Source organism: Strigops habroptila, chromosome 2 (assembly GCF_004027225.2).
Source record: "Strigops habroptila isolate Jane chromosome 2, bStrHab1.2.pri, whole genome shotgun sequence".
NCBI lineage: Eukaryota > Metazoa > Chordata > Aves > Psittaciformes > Psittacidae > Strigops > Strigops habroptila.
In genome coordinates, this window is record NC_044278.2 from 11237160 (window position 1) to 11264053 (window position 26894).

Consider the following 26894-nt stretch of genomic DNA (forward strand, 5'->3'; position numbering starts at 1 on the left):
TGGGGTGTCACATTTAACGCGGTGACTCTGTGACCCGGGGAGCGGCCCCAATCCTTCCCGTACAGTCCCGCCGGAGCCTCGCCTTTAGAGGCAGCCGTGCAGGAAAGCGGCCGCAGCTGACCGCCCGGGCCGCACCCCACGATGCCAAGCGGCCGAAAAGCAGCGCAGCTCCAGCCGCCCCGACATAAGCCCCGCTAACGCACTGCGGCGGCGGCCCCGCCGAGCACGCTGGTCGCCGAGCGGCCCCAGACTCTGCCGCGGAGCGGTGCGCTCCCGCCGCTCGGCGCGGCCAGGGCGCGGCCGGAAGGCAACGCCCCGCGGGAGCCGGTCGCTAGGGCGACGCGTGGGGCTTGCCTACCGCCAGCACCGCACCGCCATGGGCCCGAAGCGGTCCAAGACCGACGCGGTCGCCCCGGCGGTGGCCGCGGGCAAGAACTGGGAGTCCGCGCTGGTGTCCGCCCACCTCGAGGAGGTGAAGGCGGCCGAGGGGCGGGCGGGCGGGCGCTGGGGCGGGTGGGGGGGATGAGGCCGGAGGCAGCTTCTCGCCGGTCTGGCGGTCGCAGCGTCGCTGCTGGGGGCTCGGTGAGGTCCTCCCGGGGAGCGGAGCAGGCCCAGCGGGTTTTTTGCTTGCCCTCCTCGGTACTTCTCTTTCTGGGGCTCTGGGTGCCAAGTTTCGGCTCGGAGTGAACTTTTCATAAACTGCTGAACAACGAGGTTTGATGGAGGTGCTGACACAGCATTAACTGTAGCGTTGAAAATGGGAGGCTGTAATTTTCCTGCTTGAGTGTGTGCAGCTAAAAGGCACTTTTTTTTTCCTTTTTCTTTCTTTATTTTCTTTTACAGCCTGCAAGGATCTAAAGGCATATTTAGGTTTCCAGGTTCTATGTAAGCAATGCAATTCTAATAAATCCTGTCTTGCAAGAGAGAATTTGGTTTCAAAATAGGGTAGTAGTTTAGCAAACAATAATATTTACCTCGTGTGTGTTTGTCTAGGGCTGCTTCTGCAAGTGAGACAAATGACTTCCATGGCTTCCTTGTTCCGTGGGTTCTGTTATGCCCTGTTAAAAAAAAAAAAAAAAAAAAAAAAAAAAGGGTGTTTTTTCTTGTTGTTGCTGTGGTTTTGGTTGTTTTTTATTTTGCTTTTTATCATGCCAGCAGTTCTGATGAACTATGAGGAACTCTGAGTTGAGGAGAAGGCTTTTAAACTGGCTAACTGGTTTTCCCAAAAATGCCACAAATGTCCAGAAATCTCTTAAATACTGAGTTGCTTTTACTTTCATTTGGTAGTAACCGTATAGTACAGGTTAGCCAAAGAAAATAACTTTTTGAAGTAAGCTGCCAAGGCTGTTGTTTCCTTTTTTCCCTAGAATGTAGGTTTTTCAGTAGAGTTCAAGGTGCTTGAGCCCTTTCTTGCTTATGACTCTTTCCCGTACCCTAGGAGAACCTCCCTGAAGCATGAGAAGGGGACGGAGGTTCAATCTCCATCACCTCCTCGGTTCCTGACCCTTCTCCCATGCTTACTAGCATAGCAAGGTACCAATTAGTGATATTTTTTCTTTATGGTGGTGTTTATTGTAGTTGTGGATATTGTCCAGTGAATTCGCTGAACAAAGTGTTTTGTTTACCCTGCTGCTGCTACGTGTAATTTATTACATTTGTTAAATGCAAACCGTTGTACTGAAGTATTTTAAAAGGTAGGAGATAAAATGCTCAAAATTTAAAAAATGCAAGAATTAGGATTATCCAGGACCGTGCATTGAGGCAGATGGAAAGAAATGTTTAAGTGCTCACTGAATGGGGCAAGAATTCTGTAAGAGGGGGGGAATGTGATCACCTAATTAAAGATTATCATAATGCCTGTACCCATGGGGGCTGAATTTGGCTTCCTTAGTTCATTTATTATTGTATTGTCCAACTGTTTTCTGTTCCAGTTAAGCTAATTCCACTTTCTCTGTCTCGCTGTAGCAGGCAGAGTCTTGGGAACATGGGAAAAACTGTCTCCCTGCTGCAGTCAGCTTGAAATCAGGCTTTTGTGATGCTGAGCAGCCGCTGACATTTCTTATTGCAGGAAAATTCTTATTCAGCTCTTGCAGTCATGGGCAGGAGCTCAGTGCAAAACTGGCAAATGCCAACAAATCTGTTCTGAGTGCGGATTCTGTGTGACTCGAGATTCATCAAGTATGGCCAAATGTGGGTATACTTAATGTAAATAAACATGCTCTGTGAAAGCACATCTTTGACACAAGTATGGCTGTGCTGCCAAATTTAGTTCCTTCCTCTTGAACACGGAGGGAATTGAATATCTTAATAACTTAATGACATAGGGGGTTTTTATTAAAGGATAAACATGGTTTTTAAAAATCAAATCTCCTTCTGCACATAGTCCAACCATACTATCCCTCCCCTACCCTGCCCTGGTAGTTGTATAGCATCTGAGATTTAAACTTGAATGTATAAAGCTTAGGAACTGAAAGCAGCCTGTAAAAGAGAGTGTTGAGCAACTTTAATTCTAAGTGTCATCAGGCAATTATTTCTTACTCCTCCTTGATATTGTATGTGATATACCATATGAATCTGAAATTATTTGGGAGATGACAGGAACTCCTATCAATTAAATAAATTTCTCCTTGTAATTCATGTCCAAAGAATCTTTAAATCTTTTACTTGTATCAATTTAGAGAATATTCTTTCCCTTTAGTGGAGTCAAAGGGAATTTACTAGAACTGGTTTTAAATTGTACCAGATAGACTGAGCAATGAAATTTCTGATTTTAATGTGTGTTTATGACTTACAATATTTTATTAGTCTGATCTATGAAAAGGAGCCATTTTGCTAGTGGTGTTAAGATTTTATGGATGGGAATGGTAACTAAAATATGATTTAAATGGTATTTACTAACCAAATAATTGCTTTTACTAAACGCACTGTAAAAACTGGCAAACAGACAACTTAAAACCACGTACAGAGGAAATATGGATTTTGCAGAGTCCCACATTATAGTTAATATAAATTGTGTTGTTTGTAATGTGCTACACAGAAGAACATGAGGCTGTAAGCTGTATTTGCCTTCAGATATTAAGATATTTTGATTGGCTTCACTGCAGCATTAAAGTTACAAGATATAAATTAAAATTCTTAGTTTTAAACTTTTCATGTTTAAGTAAGTAGTTCAGGGATGGTGTTTGCTAAGGGAAAGTTGAATTCTGGGCAAATAGAGCCCTTAATTAAAAGAACTGCTATCTATCATATGTTCTTCTTATCTAGTGTAACTACTCATAGCACCTGGAAGCCACATTCTGCTCAGACTTTCCATCTGTATAGTTTCTCTCTTTTACCGGCATTTTAGGGCCTGCAAATTGAACTGAAATTCAACCTTGTAAAACCATTTAAAATGTACTAAATGAGATGGCTTCACTTTTCATAACTATTCATCCTGATGAAATTAATATTCAGCTGAGCTTTGATACCCTCTAATCTGCCTGGATTATACAGCAGAAGTTCAGTGTCTTAAAATCAGAATCCATTAGTAATCTGAGTGTATGCCAGTCAGCGGATAATGAAAATGGACTGCAGGTTTCTGAGCAATGGTGCCCTACACGGTCACTATGTTACAGCTACAGAAATCCTGATGAGCAGCCTCTCCCAGCAGTGACAGGGGATTGGAACTAGATGATTTTAAGGTCCTTTCCAGCCATAACATTCTATGATTCTGTGGTTTACTGATTTGCAAGCTCCCCCCATTGTTGAAAGCGAAGAGTGCTAGAGGTAATATTGTCCTAAGTGTTCAGAAATCACTAATAAATCTCATGATTTCTGAGAAAACAGGAGATTGAAAAGCTTTTTCTGCTTGATGCTCAGATGCTTGGAGATTCAGTTTTCAGCTGTTTGTCTTCAGCCATTACAGTTAAATTTGAAATTGTGCTGCAATTAAATGAAGCTATTAGTTGTGAGCCTAAGGAAAAAAAACTAACCCAAACAGAAGAAACCAAACAAAAACCAACCAACAAAAAGCCAAACAAAACGTCACCATTAAATACTACAAGAATAAGTAATAGTGCAAAATGATGGTTACTCAGATTGTTTGGAAATGACAGGGGCTTGGAAATGGCCGGGGTGGTGTTTGATGGCTTCTTGATGCTTTTCCTGGGCAGAGATCTAGAAACTGGTACTGCAGAAATAAACAATATACCCGACTTGTTCAAATGCCTTGTCTAGAGCTTCTGCCCTTTTGTACTAGGAAATGAAGGAGAAAAAACAAGGTATTTTTAAAAAGAAAACAAAATTTCAAAAGCTACTGCTTTTTTTTCTCCAATGTGAAGTTAGAATTTTTTTTTTTACCATACCCTTGATATTCCCATAGCTCTGTCGCAAATAAGAGATGTAGGCTATGTGTACTGGTTTTTAACTGTTGGGAAAAATCACATTACAGAGGGACACAATGAAGGCTTGACAACTAAGTCAGGAGAAGATGAGACACCTTGTGTGTTTTGTGAAAACAAGGAGTTTGGAAAACTACTAGCTGCTTACTTGGAGCTTTCAGAGTTAGGGGGGGGTCTTGCTGGGATTTGAGCCTCTTCACCTGAGGGACATACAAGTTTCCCACATAGGTAGTTATTTCTAACACAGGGGATTTCAGTGCATTTCAACTCTTGCTGTGGCTAAGAGCTTTAAAACGGGGTGGGGACAGTGTCATGTGTGACAGTGATTGTCACTGGATGTTTTCCAGTGAGAGTGGTCTGGACTCCCCTTAACTGGAGCTTAATGCAGATTGTTTAAGGAGTATTCAGTTTCCAACACCACGTTTCCAGCTTCATTTTTTCCCCATTGGTGCTTGAATCAGCATTGTTGATTCTGTGGGCTATCTACTCTGTGCCTTTTGGTTGTTGTTGTTCACAGTACATAGGGCTTGTGCTATACTCTCGATGGCAGCCTCCTTCGGCTGTTACCATGCTTTTCAGTAGTTATTTCCATGTTCTTTAAGCTGGGAACCTCATTTGAGGTAGCCTTAGGGTCACTAATCTGTCCTCTTTCAGATCCTTTCTCAGGTCTCACTTCTACAATAACATTTGAAAGAATTAAACTAAGTAGAGGAGCAGTTGTATATTGAGGGAGAAAATATTTTTAAAGTAACCATATACATTTTACTACTTTTTCTTCTCATTTTTATGTTGTGATTTTAGGTGGTGAGCTGTAGAAGCAGGGTCTGTTTCTTCTCTAGCCTTTCAGTGCCTTGAACATTAAGGATACTGTTACAGTATTGATAATATAAGGGCAATATTGCAAAAATAATGGATTTTTAAGGTCAGAAAAGAGCATAGTCAATTAAACACCTGAAACTACATACTAACGCTGCACATTCACTGTGCTTAGTGACTTCAGTTGCTGTTCTCAATATTCAGCTCTTCTGAAAGTGCTTCATAATTGGTCAGTCTAGAAACAGATGAGTGAGAATTCTGGATTGTTGTTATCTGTTGGTGTGTAGCTGATTTTGGTATTTATCTAGCTCCATTTCCCAAGTATTGTACCTTTTTAATAGAAACAATATATTTTTCTTTATTTTGCAGCTAGGGAAATCAGGAAAATTCTCTCTCCATTGCCTATAATGCCTTTCCAAGGAACGCATAAGTATCGTGAAGGAGAGCGTCCTTGCTCAAACATAACTCTCAAGTACTTGGGAAGTATTAGAGGGGCTAGAGAATAAGGATTTGGAGAAGGAACCTGGAGATGGAGGAGGCTGAAAGTGGGATTAGATACTAAAACAGGATTAGCTGGAAAAGGAGACTGAGGATGAGAGCTAGGGGAACAAGTAACAAATGCAGGAAGCATTAGGAGAAGTGATGGGACTCAGATGAGGAACAGAGTGGAAATGGAAAGAGAAATGAGGTAGAGACAGTTATGACTAAGGGCTAGAAAGATCAAGAAGAGACAGGACTATAAGGAAGGCAGGTTTCACAGACATTGTTGCAGGATAGTGTTAATCAGCGCTAGCAGGTTTAATTTGTGGGTACCGAGATACCAGCACGTTTTAAGGAGGAACTGAAGAAGGCATAAAGCAGAGGTTTTAGGATGATGCTCTGATGGAGATTTCTTTGTATATCTGAAGAACTGCAGGAAGTTGTGGAGGCAGGCTCTATATTGCTGTTGGACCATACTTTTAGCATCTAGAGTAGAACCTGATGTTCCTGAATCTTGCTGCTCTTGTACTGTCAGCATCTATGAGACTTACTGGGCCCAGTTCCCCTCTTGGTGATCCTCGCCAAAGTGTAGTGGTATCAGTTGCTCCATTAGCTCATGTCATGAGTGGATGATTGTTCCAAAGGTCTCTGGTGGTGAGCCCTAGGAACACCAGGACACTGCCACATGGGGGCATTTCAATCTCAATTCTGAAAGTGTGGAAAATTATGCATTTGTAGACAAGTAAATGCTCTCTGTTCAAAGAATGGCAAAGTTTTCGTGTCCAACTCTTGGCAAATATACAATGACAACTTTAACATGAATTCAGATTAACTGCAACTCCTGTGCATGTATTTTGATGATAATATCATAATATCTAGCTGTTTCGTAGTGCTGTGCACCAATAGCTATCTCGGCAACTTTAAGGAGGAGGAGGTATTGTCCCTCCCAAGTAGAAGGATGGGGAAGAAATTCAGTGTGCAGTCCCCACACAGACCATTACTGCTGCCGCTTCTCCATTGAGTAGTGCTTGCTGCCTCAGGTCAGTGGGACACTTTCATGAATTCCGTCATGTTTACATGCTTCTAAAGCATCAACAATCTGCTTGCACTCTCCTGCATTTAAAAAGTTAAAAGTTTCTTTTATGCTGCTTTAAAACATCAAGGAAGTTTATGATGTATGGAACTATAGAGCCCTTTTGGATTAAGTATCTGCTCAGTGGCTACTTGCAGTTTCAGAAGACTACACTTAGCGACCCAGGTGATCTTTTCCTTGTATGTATAATAATGTCATGCCATATACATGTGATGTTATGCTTTGTTACCTTAAGAGTATGACAGTTTCCCTCTGTGCAAGCATTTACTAGTTTGAAACTTATGTCAACTGTTGCTTTCTCTCATCCCAAGTGAGAATTACTCACATTGCAAACATTTAGGAAGGCCTTTTTTCAGCTAAAAGAAGGAACGTATGAAGAAGGGTATAGTAAAACCGGAAAAAGAAATTTCTCCTTCTACCATTTACATCTAACTTTGTTTTGGAACCATCCTTTCCCTCTCTTTACCATCAACTCAGGTTTTGTTCCTCTTTTCCATAAGGACGTTGTACTTAATACACACTTATGAAAATATTTCCATCAAAATCCTGGAGTTAGCACCCTCTCTGAAATTTGTCTTTCAAATCTTTCCCTGCTAGAGTGGCATGTGAATCTGCTTAGCCTGGTCCTGATCATCATGACACCACCTTGAGACTACCTGGAGCTACTGAAGCTCCTTCCATATTTACCTTTATGCAGTTTTATTGATAGCCTGCAGTTTACACATGTGATTTGATGTAGAGTACAACCCTTGGAAGTGGTTCAGCTGCCACTGATGCTGATAAAGAATCCTCTGGAGTTAGATGTAGGTGTGCTGGAGATAGCCACTCACTTTGTGAAAGGGATTACAGTAGGTTCAAACACAAGGAATGGGGAAGAAGAGTAGCCAGGAAAAGTTGCTGCAATAACATAATTTTGAAGCTTTTGTAGATGGATACCACTAAATGACATATTTCAGTCTTATCTTACTCTGCATTTCTGTTATGCTAAAATCAGATTATTTTCATTAAAATTTGTCTATTTTACTGCAAATGTTTGATAACTTCTAGTATTTTTAATCTGTCAATTCCTATAGTGGAATATAATTTGCCTTTGAAAAATTATTTTTCTTAGTTCAGAATACTTGGTGAAAATGTGTAAGAACTATGTTATGCATAAATATAGCCTCATAAAACATCATACAAATAATGCTACAGTTTTTAGGGGTTAGTATGTGCGAATTGTCTAATTCCCTGCATGAGGGACCTGGGGTTTTTAATATTATTTTGTATTATTATTATTATTACTACTACTACTATTTTTATACAGCAGATAATTACAATAATGTTCAATGACAATAATGCATATTTTGAAAATTCACTTCTTGTTTGCTTACCGAACTGTCAAATCTGCAAATGACATTTTAAAGTTACTTTCTATTTGCGTGATGCTAACGCAGCCGCGGAGGTTTGTCGAGTTTTTTAGTTGGTATCTGTGGTTTTCATAGGATAATGCTGCCACCTGATGGCAGAAAGAGCTGGGACAAAGTAGCGCGTGCTTTTTCGGGTTGTAGACAGTTTATTTCGGTGTGATTAATACAGTGATATTTAACATGTCTTAAGGGCAGTAACCATCTCTACAGGATTAGTCCTTGAAACTGCAGAGAAGCAGTTTTGTCTGCTTGAGGTTTAGTACCTGAAACGTTTTATTTTGGAAAGCAGGATGACTGGAAGCCTAGCATCGCTTTTGTTGTTGGGAACAGACCTGAGGATGAAATCCACACCAAGGCCCTGTCTCTTGCTGCGCAGATGCCACAGCGGAAGCTCTTCAGCGTGGTAACACGTGAAGGCATTTTCACACAGGTATTCCGAGAAAGGAACTTTTAATAACAAACCAAACCCTGAATCTCACTTGTGTATACTCACTTCTTCAGTCTGTGGTAACTATACATTTTGTATTCAGTTGAATTACTCTGTGGAAGTTTTAAAAATTACACTAATTCATAGCAGTTAAAAAATGGAAAAAGAAAAGTTTACTGTCTAAGTTGGTCTGTTCCCTGTAAATAGTGAGGTTTTGTTGCAGACTTTTCTTCAAGCTGCTGAGCACAAACACTCCCTCACTAAGGTACAGGGGTACCGTAAGATGATTCCTCACTGTTTTGGAGTGTGAGTGTAGTGTTTGCAAAAGGGAATAATGAGTAAAATAATTTGTGTGAACTTACAATCTTCTCACAGTAGAATGCTTTATTTTCTTGCAGATCAGAGATTCAGGGAATCAGAAGGGAAAAAAGGTTATGGATGTGCCTATGTACCATGAGGTAGGTGAAAATATGTATTGCAGAGTCAGTGCTCTTTTACACTGAAATATATGCAGCTGTGTGATTGTTATGCATACCTGAGTAAATCCAAATCTATTGGATGTAGCTGGTAAAAACACTCAACCATCTAGATACTTACACTGGTTTCTTTTTGTGATACCAGCAGTTCTTTTGGACTGCTGATTAAGTGAGGGTGAAGATGTCTTTCCAGGGTATGAGTTTTACTATATTAAGAATGAGAAAGTTGGGGCTGTTCAGCCTGGAGAAGAGAAGCTGCGTGGAGACCTCAGAGCAGCTTCCAGTGTCTGAAGGGGGCCTACAAGGATGTTGGAGAGGGACTCTTTGTCAGGGACTGTAGTGATAGGACAAGGAGTAATGGGTTCAAACTGAAACAGGGGAAGTTCAGGTTAAATACAAGGAAGAAGTTCTTTACTGTGAGGGTGCTGAGGCACTGGAACGGGTTGTCCAAAGAAGTGGTAAATGCTCCATCCCTGGCAGTGTTCAAAACCAGGCTGGACAGAGCCTTGAGTGACATGGTTTAGTGAGAGGTGCCCCTGCCCATGGCAGGGGGTTGGAACTGGATGATCTTAAGGTCCTCTCCAACTCAAACCATTTTATGATTCCATATGTTATGTGGTCATATTTTGATGGTGGTGTGACATTTACAGGAAAACGATTAGACCCTACTCAGTTGCTCCCAGGAATTGAGAGACTTACACCTTTGTTTATGAGAATGTGGTCCCATAAATGAAACCCCATCTCTGTGTGCTTGTATCCATTATAATCTCAGTTTGATGTTAAGTTCCTCTAGTGGGGTATGTCAGCAGGGTTAGGAATCGTGCTTATACAAAGAGCACTTCCTCCTACCTTGTGAATATTTTACTTACAGTTTGTGAGAACTTATAAAATCCTGTGATTAATTAGAAGATTGTTCAAAATTTTCTCAGATAGTTTTATGGCCCTACAGACCTGGAACATAAAGAATTTTGGATCCCTCTAAAAAGATCTTGTTGGCATTTTAGTTCTGCAATGACTAATAAACTTTTTATGTGTCTCAGGTTTTGGTGGACTGCATAACAGGTCTTTTTAGTTGTAGTCTGTTTTTCAGTAATGCCAGACTACTATCTGAACAAGTCCCTTTGGAATTATTTACCACTTACATGACTGTGAATTTTATGCAATTAACCCTCTTAGTTTAGGACTAGCCTCCCAGGCAAACTCACCCTTATATTACCTAGTATATAAAACCTCTTCAGTCCTACTGACAGAAGGATTTTGAAGTCTAGCTCTGGGCAGAAGCTTTGTATGATACCTGTATTTAATTACTAAGAGCAATTTTCCTTGTGAAGTGGATACCTATTAAATTCCAGCTGTCAGTGCTGTGTCTCATTAGCTACTTACTTTACTCCTCAAAGACATTTTTTTTCCTTCCCTCCTTTAACGGAGAATATAAAATGCCTGTTCTGACCTTTTGCTTGGACTCAGTTTCCGTTCTGGCTGTAGCAAATTAGAAGATTGATTGTGTTGCCACAAGCATTAAGATGCTGCCTCTCTGGGCAGAATTTGCTCCTGAGCATTCATTTAAAGTCCTTGTGCAGCTTGTGCTTTCAGAGTTTTCACTGCAGCAAGGAGAAGCAAATATGAGATTAGCAAAGAACACAAGGTTGTGAAATGTTCTTCTGAGAGCATTTCTGTCTTCACCACATACCAGTTCTCTTCTCTGTGGTAGGAGTCAACATGCTGGCATTTCCACAAGCACATATTCTTTTTTAGGCAGACTGTAAATGAGATTCCCGACATTTAATGGTCTTTGAACATATGACGTGTACATGTGTGTCAGTTTGGGGCTGATGACATGCATGCTAACATGGTTATTAATGGTATTAATAGTAACACTGTTACCCATGTCACTGGGCTTGCACATTGCATCTACTGGAATGCAGGGGATTTTAATACATTTCAGTGCAGCAGTCTGCAGTGCCTGCAAGACAAGAAACTTTAACTAACTGCTCTTGGTATATTGCAAGCTAATTATATGTTATACTAAAATAATATGTATTGTCTACTCTAAATTAGTTCCCTTCACAGTTTCTGTCATCTTACTGTGTTGTATTTCGTATTACTTGTATTGTACAGAGTGAAGAGGATCAGGGCAGGGTTTATGAATATGTAGCTAAAAGATTTCCAAATCCTGGAGAAAGATGTCTAACACCTTTTCTGTCTCTTGGGTGACTTGATGAGAGTAGGAGTCCTGAGTGGTAATTTTGTGCTAATTCCAGTGCTGAATGAAATTATTTTAGGCTGATTCTCTCATAAAGATGCTGTGGAAATTATTCTTTTCTCTTTGTGTATGGATGGGAAAATGGTACATATCTGTATCAATCAATCTCATAATTTATCATGGACAGTGTTTCCAACAGACAAAAACTAACATCAGGGATTGTAGTGGTAGAACAAGGGGGAATGAGTTCAAACTTAAAACAGGGGAAGTTCAGGTTGGATATAAGGGAAAAGTTCTTTACAGTGAGGGTGGTGAGGCACTGGTACAGGTTGCCCAAAGAAGTGGTAAATGCTCCATCCCTGGCAGCATTCAAGGCCAGGTTGGACAGAGCCTTGGGCGACATGGTCTAGTGGAAGACAATGGCAGGGGAGTTGGAACTGCGTGATCTTAAGGTCCTTTCCAGCTCAAACCATTCTATGATTCTATAGTATGTTTGAATAAAATATATGCATTTTATAAGCAAGGTATGTATCTTTTATTGTTTATGTACCTGTTTGTTTTGGCAGCTTTCTATTAAGGTTGGTGATGTCATCTGTAATTCAAGTGCTTTACTACTACTAAATACGATAGTGTTTTAACTTCCAAACTTTGCATTTTAAAAATCTGTTAAAGCCTAAATTTTCCATTCTAGATTTTTTTAATTTTTTCTTCCTTGAAAATTGTGGTGAGGTTGAGTCCAGGGGCTGTATGGATGGCAGCCTGTGTGTGTCCTTTCAGGAGCTGTTTTCCAGTTTTGTTAGACTCCTATGACAGGGTCAGGAAAGTTGCCTTTAGGTTACGCAGGAAATTTTTAGAAGGAATCTTGTCCCATCCTCGTAAGGGAACAAGCTGGAGCTGCAGAGCAGTACCATGGTGAGAAAAGGCTGTGAAAGAAGATGAAGCCTCATGTGGCCCCTTCATGTGAAAAGACTAGAAGCAGTAGATGGTGTTGCTGAAAATGGATGGCTGAATAAGGGACATGGTCATGAAAGAGAGGGGGTTGTAAAGGAGAGACATGTGGTTCTCAGATAAACTGAGATGCTTGGGAGGAAGGGTCATGGAAGGCTGAAGAAGTGCCAAATGGCAGACACAAGAACAGTTTTGTTTGGATGTAGATCCGAGAATGCTGCCTTCAAAATGTGTGCTTGTGCTTGTGAAGCCAGCAAAACTGAAGTCCTGTAATAGCAGCATCCTTCCACGCTGCTGTGACTCATCTCCAGGACAAGCCATCATGTGTAACCAAAAAGGCTTAATTGCAATCAAAATCATTAATCTATATTCCACTCCCTGTCAAGAATGAAGATATTAATTCTGGTTTCTCACAGCAAAGCTCCTACCTGTAGCTGTCAAGCTGAAAAATACAAGCAAATCGGGTGCAAATCATTCTCATGCTGGATTTCTGTGAGACTGGAGCAGAATGAATCAGTTGTAAATAAATATTTTCCAGCTGGATAGATAGCTAACTATATCTGCATTTTGAGGCGGGGAGGCAGCTTGAGCAGCGTGCACTGCACTCCTGAAATCCTTGAGGACAGGTATAGGTGAACATAAGTTAGAAAAGCTCCTAGGCATGGCAGAATTTTGAATCCATATATATGGAAGTTCGGGTTAAGATATAAGGAAGAAGTTCTTTACTGTGAGGGTAGTGAGGCGCTGGCACAGGTTGCCCAAAGAAGTGGTAAATGCTCCATCTCTGGCAGTGTTCAAGGCCAGGCTGGACAGAGCCTTGGGTGACATGGTCTAGTGTGAGGCATCCCTGCCCATGGCTGGGGGTTGGAACAGGATGACCTTAAGGTCCTTTCCAACCCAAACCATTCTATAATTCTGTGATTATATGTTGTATGCTTCAGACCCCTTCAGAAATTCTGCTGTTTGATGATAACTCTTTTCATTTTTAGCTCTGTCAGTTAATGAGGTTAATCTTTATCACTGCTTTCTAAATTGATACTCAAAGAAGACTTAAGGAATTTTCTTTTTATATTTTTGTATTATCTGTTTCAACTAGAATTGAAGTCTTGCCAGAGAAAACTCTTCTCTTTGTGAAATAGAGAAACCTCCTTTCCCCTTTCCCCTTTCCCCTTTCCCCTTTCCCCTTTCCCCTTTCCCCTTTCCCCTTCCCCTTTCCCCTTTCCCTTTCCCCTTTCCCCTTCCCCTTTCCCCTTTCCCCTTTCCCCTTTCCCCTTTCCCCTTTCCCCTTTCCCCTTTCCCCTTTCCCCTTTCCCCTTTCCCCTTTCCCCTTTCCCCTTTCCCCTTTCCCCTTTCCCCTTTCCCCTTTCCCCTTTCCCCTTTCCCCTCTCCTCTCCTCTCCTTTCCCCTTTCCCCTTTCCCCTTTCCCCTTTCCCCTTTCCCCTTTCCCCTTTCCCTTCCTTTCCCCTTTCCCTTTCAATTTCCCTTTCCCCTTTCCCTTCCCTTTCCCTTTCCCTTTCCTTTTTCCTTTTTCCTTTTCCCCCAAAAGAACAAAATTGAATTGGTAATTATTATTTTCTCCTCCTTTTCTTTATTGTACATTGAATCCTTCATTAGGACATTAAGGAAATAATACTAGCTCCTCTGTTATTCTGTAATGATCCGCATTACATTCCCATTGCTCACAATGCATATGTTAATTCTGTTTTCCCTTTTTTGAGCATTGATGTGACAATAGCTTTCTATTTGCTTTTAAACTGCCCTTGTTCTTCAAGAGTTTGTTAAAGTCAACATTCAGCATATAAAGACCTCCTCAGCTTCCTGGTTTTAGTATTTTTTGATTACATTGTCCAGGTCTACTGGGGTTTGTTATGCCTAGCTTTAAAAGCTGCCTTTTTGCAAGGTTCTGATGATACAGTTGGAGATAACTGCTTATGAAGGAAGTGGTACAACCATATTATCTGTTGGTTTTCCAAATATAAAGCAGAATAATCACTACTTGGCCCTAATTTTCCTGCATCTTGATAGAACAGAAATTGACTCTTCTGTTTCCATTTAATACCAGACCAGTGCCATGTTAGTGATATTTTTTTTCCTTTGAAAAGTTAGAAGAAAAAAACCTGTTACTGTCCTTACCTCTGCTGGCCAATGCTGGTCTCCTGTCCCAAGGAACAAGGAATAGGACAAGAGGAAACAGCCTCAAGCTGCACCAGGAGAGGTTTAGGCTGGATATTAGGAATAATTCCTTCCCCCAGAGGGTGGTCAGGCATTGGAACAGGCTGCCCAGGGCCGTGGTGGAGTCACCATCCCTGCAAGTGTTCGCACACCATGTAGATGAGGCCCTGAGTGACATGGGTTAGCAGTGGCCTTGACAGTGCTGGGGAACAGTTGGACTTGATGGTCTTAAAGGCCTTTTCCAACCTGCTTGATTCCATGACTCCATGTTGTCTTTCTCTTATTTTTCTTGCTCTTCTTCCTTACATATGAAATAGTGATGGTTTTTAAATCAGGCTGTCCAGGATCTTGTTACCCATCTGATTGCACTGAATTATCTCTGTTTGATTCTTGCATGTGACAAGCAAGTAAACATTAGCTTGATACAACATGCTGGAACTATTAATATTTAAACAGAAGAGAATATAGAATTTTGATTACAAATTGTTCTGCTTCTTGTGATCACTGGCTAAACACAGGATCTGTTTGATTTTCCTGTTGACTTGCTTCCAGATCTGCATGGCAAATGGTTCTCATAAAACTTCCCTTTATTTTACCTCCTTGCTAAAAGGGAGGTAGTACCAACTCAGATACTTCAAACTTCTGGCCTGATAAAAGCAGGGGAAGTGCCAGTGTTACTGCTTGAGTCAAGGTACATAACAGCCAACCCATATCACCAGGCATATTGAGGTACCAACCTAGTTGTGCAGTTTCAACAAACCAAAGAGACCCCCAAATTAAATCCTTCCACTGCCAAGCATAATATGCACAGTTTTGCCATTAAAATCCAGTTCAGCTGAGTGCTTCCATATAAATCTTAAATTAGTTCATGCTTTGTACAGCTCATTTTGAGGACTAAAAGGTTATTGGTTAGGAATAGAATCTTGCATTGTTTTAAAATTATTTATATGGTACATGGACTTTTTTCTTTGGTTTGGTTTTTTCCCTAGGACTGTGCTGTCAGAATCCTTGGGAAATTGTGTAATGTTCACAGTACTTCTTGCCTTAATAGGCAATAGACTGTAGCAGAGACAGAAGGATTCTTGGGTTTTCTAGGTGTAAATGAAACAGATTCCTCTCCTGTCACTTCCAACAAAAAATACATAAGATATTAAGAACTTCTGTGGAATAGTAAAACATCACAATGGACAAGCTGAAGTAGAGAGAAGTGGAATTAATTTAGCCAAGAAGCAGTGAATTTAAAGCAATTTTTAAGCATTTCTGTGAATTAATGCTTTGCTTAGAAGTGTATGGAATGTAGACTTATGAAGTAGGGGTTGCTGCTGGTAAACTACTTGAAGTGCTGGTCATGTCATGATGCAAAAAGAAGGTCCACTTTAAATTGGAACTGAGTGTGTATGTTTATATTGTATTATATGTAATTATATCATATAGATTTGTCTCCTATATCCTTTTAAATATATATTAATGTGTGTGTGCATGTGCATAATTACTCAAACCTGCCTTTTACTACTTGCCCCAATGGCATGAATTTCATTCAAGAAATGAGTTAAGAATATATATTCTGTTGCTAATTAACTTCTGTTATCTCTTCAATAGGACTTGAATACCTTTTACTTTTCTGTTATCTTACACCTTTTTATTGTCCCCATTTTAGACTCGCTCATCATTGTCTTCAGGGAAAAGAAAAGACAACAAAGAAAAGAGGGCAGCACTGGGGACACGGAATAGTTGAGGATTATAGTAAATGTGTTAAGGATTATTGTAAATACCTAGGGTAGAAAAATCAGAAGTTTTAGGTTTAGCTTGATGTGAAAACAGCACTCTTAGTGTCACAGACATAATGCTTATGGCAAGGACTGTTTTCACCCAAGAAGCGTACAAGCTGTTGTGAGATGTGTGGCATGTGGAGCAAAGACTTGTCAAGTCAGTGTCAATGAAGAATAAAGGTTCAGAAATAATGCTAGTCAGGAGTATTTTTAAGGAAGCCTTTTGGTTTCTTATGGAAACGTACAATTAAAGATGATGTTTTTGTGGAAGTGCAGGGATTTTGAAAAAACACCATCAGAAGTGTTGGTGGTCAAAAATAGGCTTTCTCAAAACTGGAGATAATCATACTAAAACCCAGCCTTCTCGGTCTAAAAATGTATGTGAATAGAATTCTATTTTGTAATAAAAGTTAGATTCTGTTTTCATTGCACTGTAGAACAAAATTAATTTTAAAGTTGCTGTAAAATGGAACAGCTCAGGAACCAAAACTTGTCTGGTGTCATTGTTTTGATGAGAGGATTTGACAGTCAGAACAATTTTGGCAGCCATGCTGAATGGTGAGAAGGATAGAAAGATACAATCTTATTTTTCATTCTAGTGCAGAACAAAACAAATACTGCAGGCTTAAATGGTGTAACAAAATGGAACAGTTGTCCAGTCAGTCTTTGTCAAGTGCTATTGTGTGGATGCAAGTTAAAAGAATTTTACTGCAGAAGGACTTGGCCCTTACGCTGTATGGATATGCAGAGAATTAATGTTAAAGGTACAGCTGGGAGTTGTTAAATGAAGATGCCTTTTAGGGAGGTACTTGCTTCAGGGAAGGGTGAGGGAATTTATATCCTCCTGTGGGCACTATATACTCATCTGTTTTCAGCTCTGTTGTATCTGTTACCAAGCTCCTACCAGGTACATCATAGTACAGAACATAGTATGTTTTGTAAATGTTCCCGCTACATGAGCTGGTACATTTACCTGAGATATTTATTGTCTTGTCTTCTGGGGAGAGTTTAACTACTTTGCCTCCTGGGTCCAAGTATTTAGTTCAGTTTACTTAAAACAATGCTAAGGAAAAAGTATGCTAGCTTAGGTTTAGCAAGTTTCACAACTTCCATTGATCTTCAGCAGTTTGTGACTATCAATATGAATGAGCCTTTTGGAAGACTCCCAGTATCAGCTGAGGTTAGATTTACTCCACTCTTTATCTTATAGGAGACCTTTAAAAGCTATGCAGTTTGCTCTGCTGCAGACTGAATAGGAACAAATTATGCTGTCCCAAACTATTCCAAACAGATACTATCACATCCCAGGCCACAAATCTTTGGCATCTTCAGATGAGCTGCAAACTTGGGCTATCTGCATTCCTTCTAGGTAATGTTAAGATATTCTAAGATTTCTGACATCTTGAGGATTTCACAAGACCTCACTGAGAGGAAGCTACATGAGCTTCTTCCTGTCCTGCTCAGCTTAATTCTTCCTTCATAAAGCCTTTCACTGGTGGACTTAGTGCTTGCTAAATTGCTTGCACAGACAATTGCCTTGCTAGTACCAATATCCAAGAAAATAGATTATTGTTGTCAAATGCCTTCTCATAACTTGGATAAATGGAAACAAAATGTCCTGGCAAAAGAAAAGACGTGCACCTGGATTCAGCTGCCTTTCCAGAACACCAAAGAACTTGCTTAGTTCTGTCTTCTCTACATATGCCTGTCCAGTATGGATGTTTTAATGATGTAGGCCATCCTAGTGGCATGAAAGGTATGTGTAAGGTGAATAGTTCTAGGTTTCGGATAACAGAAAAGGGATTTTTATTTCAAATATAGGAAACCCATACCACCTAAAAAGAATAAAATATTACCCAGAATAAAGACATACCACCATGTTTTTGCACCAGCCTTTGCCATTGTCAGAGCATCTGGTGCCACTGCATGATCAGTAATGGCCTCTGTAGTCCTCTAAATTATCAGATTATATCCCTTCCATTTGGGATTTATATATTCCATGAGACTGAACTGTAGTTGCTATGAACCAATCAGTCCCAGAAACTGTAGTTTGCAGTCAGTTTCTAAAGACTATCCAGCTCAGTAACCTTTTACAGGGACCCCTCTAAGGACAATATGCCAAGTTAAGAAGTTCCAGGGTTACTGAATACTGAAGCTTGGGCTAAAAGTCTTGAGCTCCTGCAGGAGAACAATCTGTGTCTTCTAATCTTCTGTTTCCTCAAATCTGAGAGGTTGGGTTCTATTATTTACATGAGATGATTGAACATATTAATCTTTTCTTTCCATTTCATAATAGTGACTTTTCTTTATTCTCCTGAAGCAATGCCTTCTGCATGTATTATTATTTCACTACTCTTAATTGTAATCATTTGGCCTGAGGCCATTCATAACACTAAAAATTGCTGACAATTTATTTTCTAGGAAAGAAACTTGATACCTTTTGAAATTCATCTGTCTATTTAAAACCTGCTTTAGAACACTGGTGAGACCTTGATTTTGCTTCCTAGGTGATAAGGTTTCCTGCATGCATGCAGCTTGGTATAAAGTTCTCTGCTTTTCCTGTGGAGGTTTTGTTGAAATTTCTGTGTAACTAGAGCAAACAGCAATTATGTCTGTAAGAATGTCATCCTTAAATGGGTAGAGGGACTCTCCGGAGTAGCCAAAGGAAATGCTTCACTTGGTTTTGTTGCCTTCAGGAATTTCGGGTGACTAGAATTGCTTAATTAAGGACAATTTTATGTAAGACATTTTTCTCAAGTAGAGCAACTAGTCCCAGAATCCTTTGTCACCAAAGGAAAAAGGTCATATAAATGTCCAAAGGCCTGTTGCAAAACTGGACCCAGGAGGAAAGATCCTGCCTAGGAGTTCTGTGCTGCCAAGCCAGCGAGGCCATTGTGGCTTCCTGGCCCACAAGTTCTGAGGTGGCTTAGGAAACTCTGGCAAGATGTAGCTTGATGGGTTCTGCCAGAACAAGGTTTTATGAGACAACTTTGCTACTTAAATGTTTTTGTTCCATCTCTGATTGGGTTCTCTTACTAACCAGATGAAATGTTAGAGAAGCATGACTAAATCCTTTAGTTCTCTAATATTCATTGCGGGGATCCAGTTGGCTGGAATTACTGGGAACAATTTACTTCTCAGAAGCACGAAATATTCTCTTCATCAGGGATTGCAGTGATAGGACAAGAGGTAATAGGTTCAAACTTAGACAGGGGAAGTTCAGGTTGGATATAAGGAAGAAGTTTTTTACTATGAGGGTGGTGAGACACTGGCACAGCTTGCCCATAGAAGTGGTAAATGCTCCATCCCTGGCAGTGTTCAAGGGCCAGGTTGGACAGAACCTTGGGTTATGTGGTCTAGTGTGAGGTGTCCCTGCCCATGGCAGGGGGTTGGAACTGGATGATCTTAAGGTCCTTTCCAACCCAAACTATTCTATGATTCTGTTCTGCTCCACAGTGGAAAGACTTGCTGGGCAGTTTCATGCCATTGAAATGTCAACATGTTCAGATTTGTTCGTAGTAGTGTATCTGTGTTTCTGAGCATAGGTCACAGCAGACTGGCCTGTTCTCCCTTTTTTAAGAGGCCTGGGTTCTGTAGGAGTTCTTCAGAAACCACTTCAATGCTATTTCAGCTATCTCCCCCCAGTCAGAGTGCTAAACAGAAACATATCTTAAGGGTCACAGGAGAAAACCTTCCATAAAACTCCTCCTTCCTTAGATAGCAGTGCTCATGACTGATCTTTGGAATCACTGGATATTTTTATTGTATTTTGTCTTCCCTTAAAGCAGTTCATTTTGGTAGCAGTTAGGTGGTCAGGAAGACCTAGGAGGTACACATCATAGATGGTGAGAGCTCCTGTATGAGCTCTTTAATAAAGCCAAAGTGAAAAGTCAACCTAATCTTTGTTGTGTATGTTCTCGTTTTTACTATAATTAGATTATTTGCCTGTTTGTATTTGCCTTAAAACATTATTTAAGTACTTGTAATACTAAGACACATACGCTGTATATGTGTCTCATTCTGCATTGCTTAGATGAAACCAGTTAAGGTATGCCCTCAGGTTGCACGTTTTCTGTAGAGAGAGGTTTAAAGAACAGATCTTCTTAGACTGGATCTTTATAACTAGGTTTCTGCTAAGCAGATCAAGCTGTGTTGTGATTTGGCAAAAACCAGACTCACTCATGAGTGACAATGTATTTTTCTAGGGCACAAATGGTCATTGCTGCTGCTTTGAGAAATGTTCTTCAGGAGAAAGGTAGATATTTAGTACATGGACAGCATATGTATTTGCTCAACAGTGAAAGTATCCTACTCTTTCTTTAGTAGGTTTGTGTGAAAAGGACTCTGAGGGGCAGAAGGAGTCATCAAATCCATCTTAGTTTTTTAAATTCTGTGGAATTTGTCTTGATAAAGTCTTCACTGAGTAACGAAGATGATTCATTGGCTTAGCTTAAGTTTTACTGTCCACCTGGTTCATGATAACCTCTATATGGAGCTGTGTTCAGATATGCAATTGATTTAGATTTACATGAGTCCTTAAGCTTGGTTTGAATTGTGAGTCATTAATTCGCCAATGAAAGATAATGATTAAACAAGTGATCTTTTGACATCATAGTTGGGAAAAGATTCTAAGAGGAAAAATGAAATCAGGTGAATGGTCTGATAGTAGAGACTAAATTGCCTTTCAACACACTGCAGGTCTGATCTGAAAGAAGCTGTTTCTGTTAGCTCAGTGCCTTCCTGGCATTCTTTCGAAGCAATTGATCATAGTATGCTATAGTCAATGAAACTACAGCTGCAAATTCAGAAATATTTAATAGTATGTGTAAAGAAGTTTTCTTTGAACAAAAGAAATGTATCAGTATGACACATGCAGTTTTTGTTCCCTAGTCTGTCTTGAAAGCTGTTGTGAGGGTTTCATGATACTAATGGCAGATTGTAGTAAGTGCAGATTGCTTCCCACACACACATTTTATTATTTTGCTCAGAAAAATACATTTGAACAGTAAATAATAACTGGTTGGTATGTGTAATCCGTATAGTCTCTTGACTGAGGTCTCTCCTGCTTCAAATTGGTTTTGAACTGTTCACTTACTGAGGGATTTTAATTACTGAGGAGTTCTTCTAGGAACCATTATGTTTCATTAAGGAAGCATTATGTGAGTCTGAGGTATATGAGATGGCTTGGATTTCTTACAGTATCGAGAACAAGAGGGAACACGGGTTTAGAAAGTTCACCCTGGATATGGGAGAGCTACACTGAAATGGGCTGACAGCTTTTCATACGTAGCAAGTGATGCTACAGCTTCTAGGTAGTGGTAAGGCTATAAAGTCGATAATGCAATTTATGACTTTGAAAGCTTTTCTGATTATAATTTAGCAACCACAATGGTTCCGTATATTGAAAAGAAGTCATTTCAAAGAAAGATACCATAAAGATGCTAGCTTTAAATGTTTCCCTAACTTTAAATCCGTCTCCTATCTTAATGGTGCTGGCGTCTGCCAACAGTATAGTGTCACTTACAAGCATTCGTGCAGTGTTTGAATAGCTTGAAATATATGCCCTTTGCACCAGGCAGCTAAATCTCTGCATGGATCATACTGCCACCATATGAGATCAAATACTGCATCACTGAAGCCTTTCTGCACTTCACAAATGTGACCCCTGCTGTGTGAGGAATGCTGTTTCCTCTTCCTTTAAAGGAAAAGAGGCCCTACCTAACTGAGTTTGTCCATCCAAGTTTCCATGGTTTCTCACATAAGAAAAAGGTCATCACTGGAGGGATGGACTATATCCAATCTGAAATGAATCCACTTCATAGTATCCCAAAAAATTCCTTCTGTACTCCTACCAAGTCTTTGTCTCAGCTTTTATCTTTTTTTAATTTGAGGCCCTGTGAATTCTTAACTGTTTATGCCAGGTGTCTGAATAACTCCCAGGACCACAGATGAAGTAAACATCCATAAGTGCAATACATCTCATTTCTTTTATCTACTGTGCATGGATTGGTCTATGTTATGTCTTTAAACTATCAGTGATGATGGTTTGGTTTTTATTTGCTTATGCATAAAGCAGATTTTACATTGCTGTATGCAACTATTTGCTGTCTTTGTATTGCCAGATATAGCGTGCTCATGTTGTCTTTGTCTTATCTGACCTCTCTTCACAGGCATGGAACGTACTTCTGTTAGTTTGATTTATACTTCTCTAATGCCACACATAAGAAAATTTATCCTTCCAACCCACTCAGAGTTGTTCAGCTCACTATAGACCTTGGACAAGTCTTTTAATTTCTGCATTCTCTATCTACAAAATAGGAATAGTCGTGATGCATTGCTTTTGACTGGTAAAATGCTTTGAACTTCTCAAGAAGAATGGGTTGTAAAAGAGTCGAAGCGTTCCTTCCTTCATCCACGAACAATAAATCAGCAACTACCATCAAGCAGGGTTACTATGTATACTCTTTTGAGGAATCCTTCCAGAATCCCCGTTTCCCCTCTATTGTTTTTCAAGAATGTGCAGCTCATCTAGGTTAGGCAATTGGGAAGCATCTCTTTCCATAGGCTGTTAACACTATTGCTGCAAAAAAACCTGTATGAGATTGTTTGGCTTTTTTTTTTTTTTTTTTTTTTTTTTTTTTCTCTCTAAGGGAAATGATTATGACAGTTCTACCAAAGTCTCTTTCTTCCTTTCAGAGCACAGATTTGCGTAGCTAGCTTTGGGTTACTACTTGTTGTTGGAATAGCTACTAATTCCTAGTGTGCCTACAGCCTGTGGGAGTTTTTAAGTTTCTTCTTAGCATAGCCTTGATTTTCTGCCATGGCTCTGAAGTCAGTGGTAGTCTTTCCAGAAGCCTTCTATGGATGGCTTGTTGAGATAGTGACCAGTAAGTAGTCTTACTCTGCATACAAAATATGTAAAGCAGAGCTGGTCTTAACCATGGTGTGTTTTCAGGTTAGATATAAGGAAGATCAGGTTGGATATAAGGAAGAAGTTCTTTACTGTGAGGGTGGTGAGGCTCTGGAACAGGTTGCCCAAAGAAGTGGTAAATGCTCCATCCCTGGCAGTGTTCAAGGCCAGGCTGGACAGAGCCTTGGGCGACATGGTCTAGTGTGAGGCATCCCTGCCCATGGCAGGGAGTTGGAACTGGGTGATCTTAAGGTCCTTTCCAACCCTAACTATTCTATGATTCTATGTGTATATTAAGGAGATCATCAGGTTTATTGTTGTTGGGGGGGCAGAATTGCTTTGGGAGGGTTTATTTTGGTTGTTACTCTCCTTGTTACATTATTCAGAAAAATCTGAATTTAAAGAGATTTTGTTTTCTGTATTTTGCTTTAGTTTGTATGAAGTAATAATTTGGTATGTAATAGTCTGGATTTTGGCTTTGTTTTATTCAAAGAAGCATTTTTAGTGGCTACATTTGTTTACTTAGGTTTTACTTGAGAAGTGAGAATTTCTGAGCTGGGCAAGAAGCTATGAAAGCTCAAAGCTAATGGTGGTGTTTGCATTAGACAAGACACAGTTCAGTGAGATGCAGTGTGCACCTTCATTGTCTGAATGTTAGCAAGCAAAATTGACACCATATGTGCCCAACTGTAATTGCTCCAAGAGGGGGAAAAGAGAAACATGTCAGAACATTTGAGTAACACCTAATTTAGCCCATGGTTATAAAATAAAGCTGATGGTTGCTTAAAAACAAAAGTAGAAAAATATTATGGTTGTATTATTCCTCAATAGCGCTTCCTACATAGGTGAACTTTATTACGGAGACAACACAAGTGAAAAGAAACATATAACAACTTTTTATGGTATTTTTATGTTATTTTATTTTTTTCACAGTAAATAAAGTGGTTATGAGGCTCCAAGGAAAATCGCCCAGATGTGAGTTGTATGAAATTTAGTGGAAACAAGCTGTAAAAAACATAGTCATAAAACAGCCTGTCAATGCCACACATCTGGACAATGCAGCTGTATGTTCCCGCTGCTGTCATCACCCGAAGAAAACTCAATAGCCTTATTTCACCCCAATTAGGCTGCATACCAGGAGAATCAGAATTACACAGGGAGGGGGGGTATTTTCATGAAGACAGACAGACCCGCTCAAATTCCCTTCAAGAAGTTTTTATCTTTCATTCAGGGCTAGTGCCTCAGACACTGGTCACTTTACAAACAGTACTCCAAACTATTCCCATTCATTTGCTTTTTTTTCAATGCCTTTACATTTATTACTTTATAATAAATAGTTGCTTGATGTTGCTTCTTTGTTTAAAACCTGAAAAAAATGACGTTTTACTGTGAGAAGTGTGCGTCTGTTGACCTTTACATAAATCATAGAAGTTGTCTCTGTTCTATTTTTGTCTCATACTGTAGAAAATATAACTTCATTTAAGGTCTTAGGAAACAAAGAATAGGCAGGCATCTTACTGATACGGTGTTTTTCTGAATGTGTGCTCATTTTGACCCACACCTTGTACAATGTGAGAGAGCATCTCCTCATTTCAGCATGCAAAATATGTGTCAAGTGCAATATTAAAATGATACAGGTAATAGTTACTCTGTTTGTTTTCCTGCAGGTGATAGAAGTAGCTAAAGCTCTTCTGGCTAATGGTGAAGAAATTCCAGTAACACTAATTGGAAAGCTGTTGAAATTTCAACTGCTTTGTCTCAAAGAGAAGGATCTTCAGAGAAGAGAAGCTGATAAGAAGGTACAATAGTATGCTTTAGGGAAGATGCTTGAATAACTTTAGGAAGACACCTCTATTCTAGTGTTTGGTTTCCATAAATTCAACTTTCTCCTCATGCCTAGCTTCCTAGATCTGTAATTGAAGAAAGATGTTAATAGAAATGTATCTTTTTTAAGTTAAGTAGATTTTGGGTAAGAACCTCTCAATTCCTCAAACGCAGGTGGGGAGGGGGGAGAAAATAAAGAAAAAATACACTGCAAGAACACTGTGCTAGAGGGAGAAGTAGTTTCTTAGCACAGTCTTAGCTCCAGTAGAAAATAAAGCTAAAAACTGGCTTCAGCTGAATGTCTCTTCTGAAGAAAAGGTAGGAGAAGTATGAAGGACAGATGCAGAGCAGCCCTATGAAGAAGTTACTATCATGAATCACCTCTCTGGAGGAAATGTGGAGAAGTTATCTTTTCCATCCTCTGGCACTAAGGCAGGATGAAATTTACATAAACTAGTGCTGGCAGATGTTTGTTGAACCAGTTCTTAAAACCTTCCTCTGCTGTGCTTTAGCTTTTCTACAGCAGTCAGTATTACTGCTTGACTACTTCTGCAACATAGCCATTTGGAAAAGGTTTCTACCTGTATCAACCGTATCTAATTTAAACCTCTTTGCCTCTCACTGCGTATAGGGACAACAGTTCTTCCCCTCCATTCTGCAGAAATCAATTACATATTTAACTACACAAACCCAAATATATGCCATGGTTTCTAGTTTTTGATTATGCTTGTTCCACTCCTCTGAACTCTCTCCAAATAGTTTGTGTCTTGAAGTCTGCTTCTCAGAACTGGGTAGCACATTTCCCAGTTTCCCAAAACTTGCTGCCATGTATTCTCCAAGATCATCACTGCTAGCTCCAAGATTGCCTCAGTCAAATTGCTTATTTCTTCTAGGAGGAATTTCACCAAGTTTGCACAGAATCACAATCAGATCACACTTCTAACTGCTTTCTAACATCTGTAATTTAGCAAAAAGAGGTTGTCAGTAGTACATTTCAACAATTTACTGAACAGTTGGTCTTTGCTAGATAGTCCTTTTCCAGCAAACATTCATGCAGCTGAAGACTGTTCTTGGGAAGTCATATAATTGCTGCAATAGTTTTACTCTGTTAATGGATCAAAAACTATAATGTAAAATGGGATGACGTGGAGACCTAAGCAGTCTGTGCATGTAAAAAGTGCAAGAAGAAAATGGTTTCATAGATTTCATGTAGTTGAAAAGTCTGTAAGTTTCTTTACCGATAATTCTATTTGTGGGAATATTTGGTGGATGAAGTATAGTGCACAAGGACAAGAATATTATAGGTGATAAAGCTGTGTCCTGTTCCCATAGTACTCTATTGCAAAATAGATTAGCAAATGATAAGGTAAATCATGGAATCATAGAATGGTTTGGGTTGAAAAGGACCTTAAGATGATCCAGTTCCAAACCCCTGCCATGGGCAAGGACACCTCACACACTAGACCATGTCACCCAAGGCTCTTTCCAGCCTGGTCTTGAACACTGTTAGGGATGGAGCATTTACCACTTCTTTGGACAGCTGGTTCCAGTACCTCGCCACCCTCCCAGGGAAGAACTTTTGAAGAGTCCCTCTCCAGCACCCTTTTAGGCCCCCTTCAGACACTGGAAGCTGCTCTGAGGTCTCCACGCAGCTTCTCTTCTCCAGGCTGAACAGCCCCAACTTCCTCAGCCTGTCTTCATACGGGAGGTGCTCCAGCCCCTGATCACCCTCATGGCCTCCTCTGGACTTGCTCCAAAGCTCCACTTATTAGTTTATTATTAGATTAGCAAATGATAAGGTAAGTCACAGAAATATATGAAGAATCTGAGAAAAAAGTGTGTTTTCCATCTGAAGAGAAATGAGGAGCTGAAGCTATAGAGCAGATTTTTTTACAGTGAATCAAGAAAAGATGGCTTTTCTCTTAGATATCAGTCAGGCCTAAGACGTAAACTGTAAAATGAAAATTTGAAGTTTAAAGATTAGGCAC

General features: G+C 40.0%; 1 protein-coding gene across 7 annotated transcripts in view; it reads left to right on the forward strand.

Annotated features, from left to right (window-relative positions):
• Positions 1–304: 304 nt before the first annotated feature.
• The window catches only part of SPAG17 (sperm associated antigen 17), a 101717-nt gene continuing 75127 nt past the window's right edge, over positions 305–26894 (forward strand). For 6 of the 7 annotated variants that reach the window (XR_003989435.1, XM_030471962.1, XM_030471966.1 and 3 more), the window contains exons 1-4: positions 305–472; positions 8467–8607; positions 9003–9062; positions 24750–24881. Coding sequence is in view for 6 of the 7 variants with exons in the window: in XM_030471962.1 (XP_030327822.1) it covers positions 377–472; positions 8467–8607; positions 9003–9062; positions 24750–24881 (429 nt within the window). In the remaining variant the exon portion in view is untranslated. Of the gene's footprint in view, positions 473–1438; positions 1534–8466; positions 8608–9002; positions 9063–24749; positions 24882–26894 lie in introns of all 7 variants that reach the window. The other variant, XM_030471964.2, reaches the window with a different exon arrangement.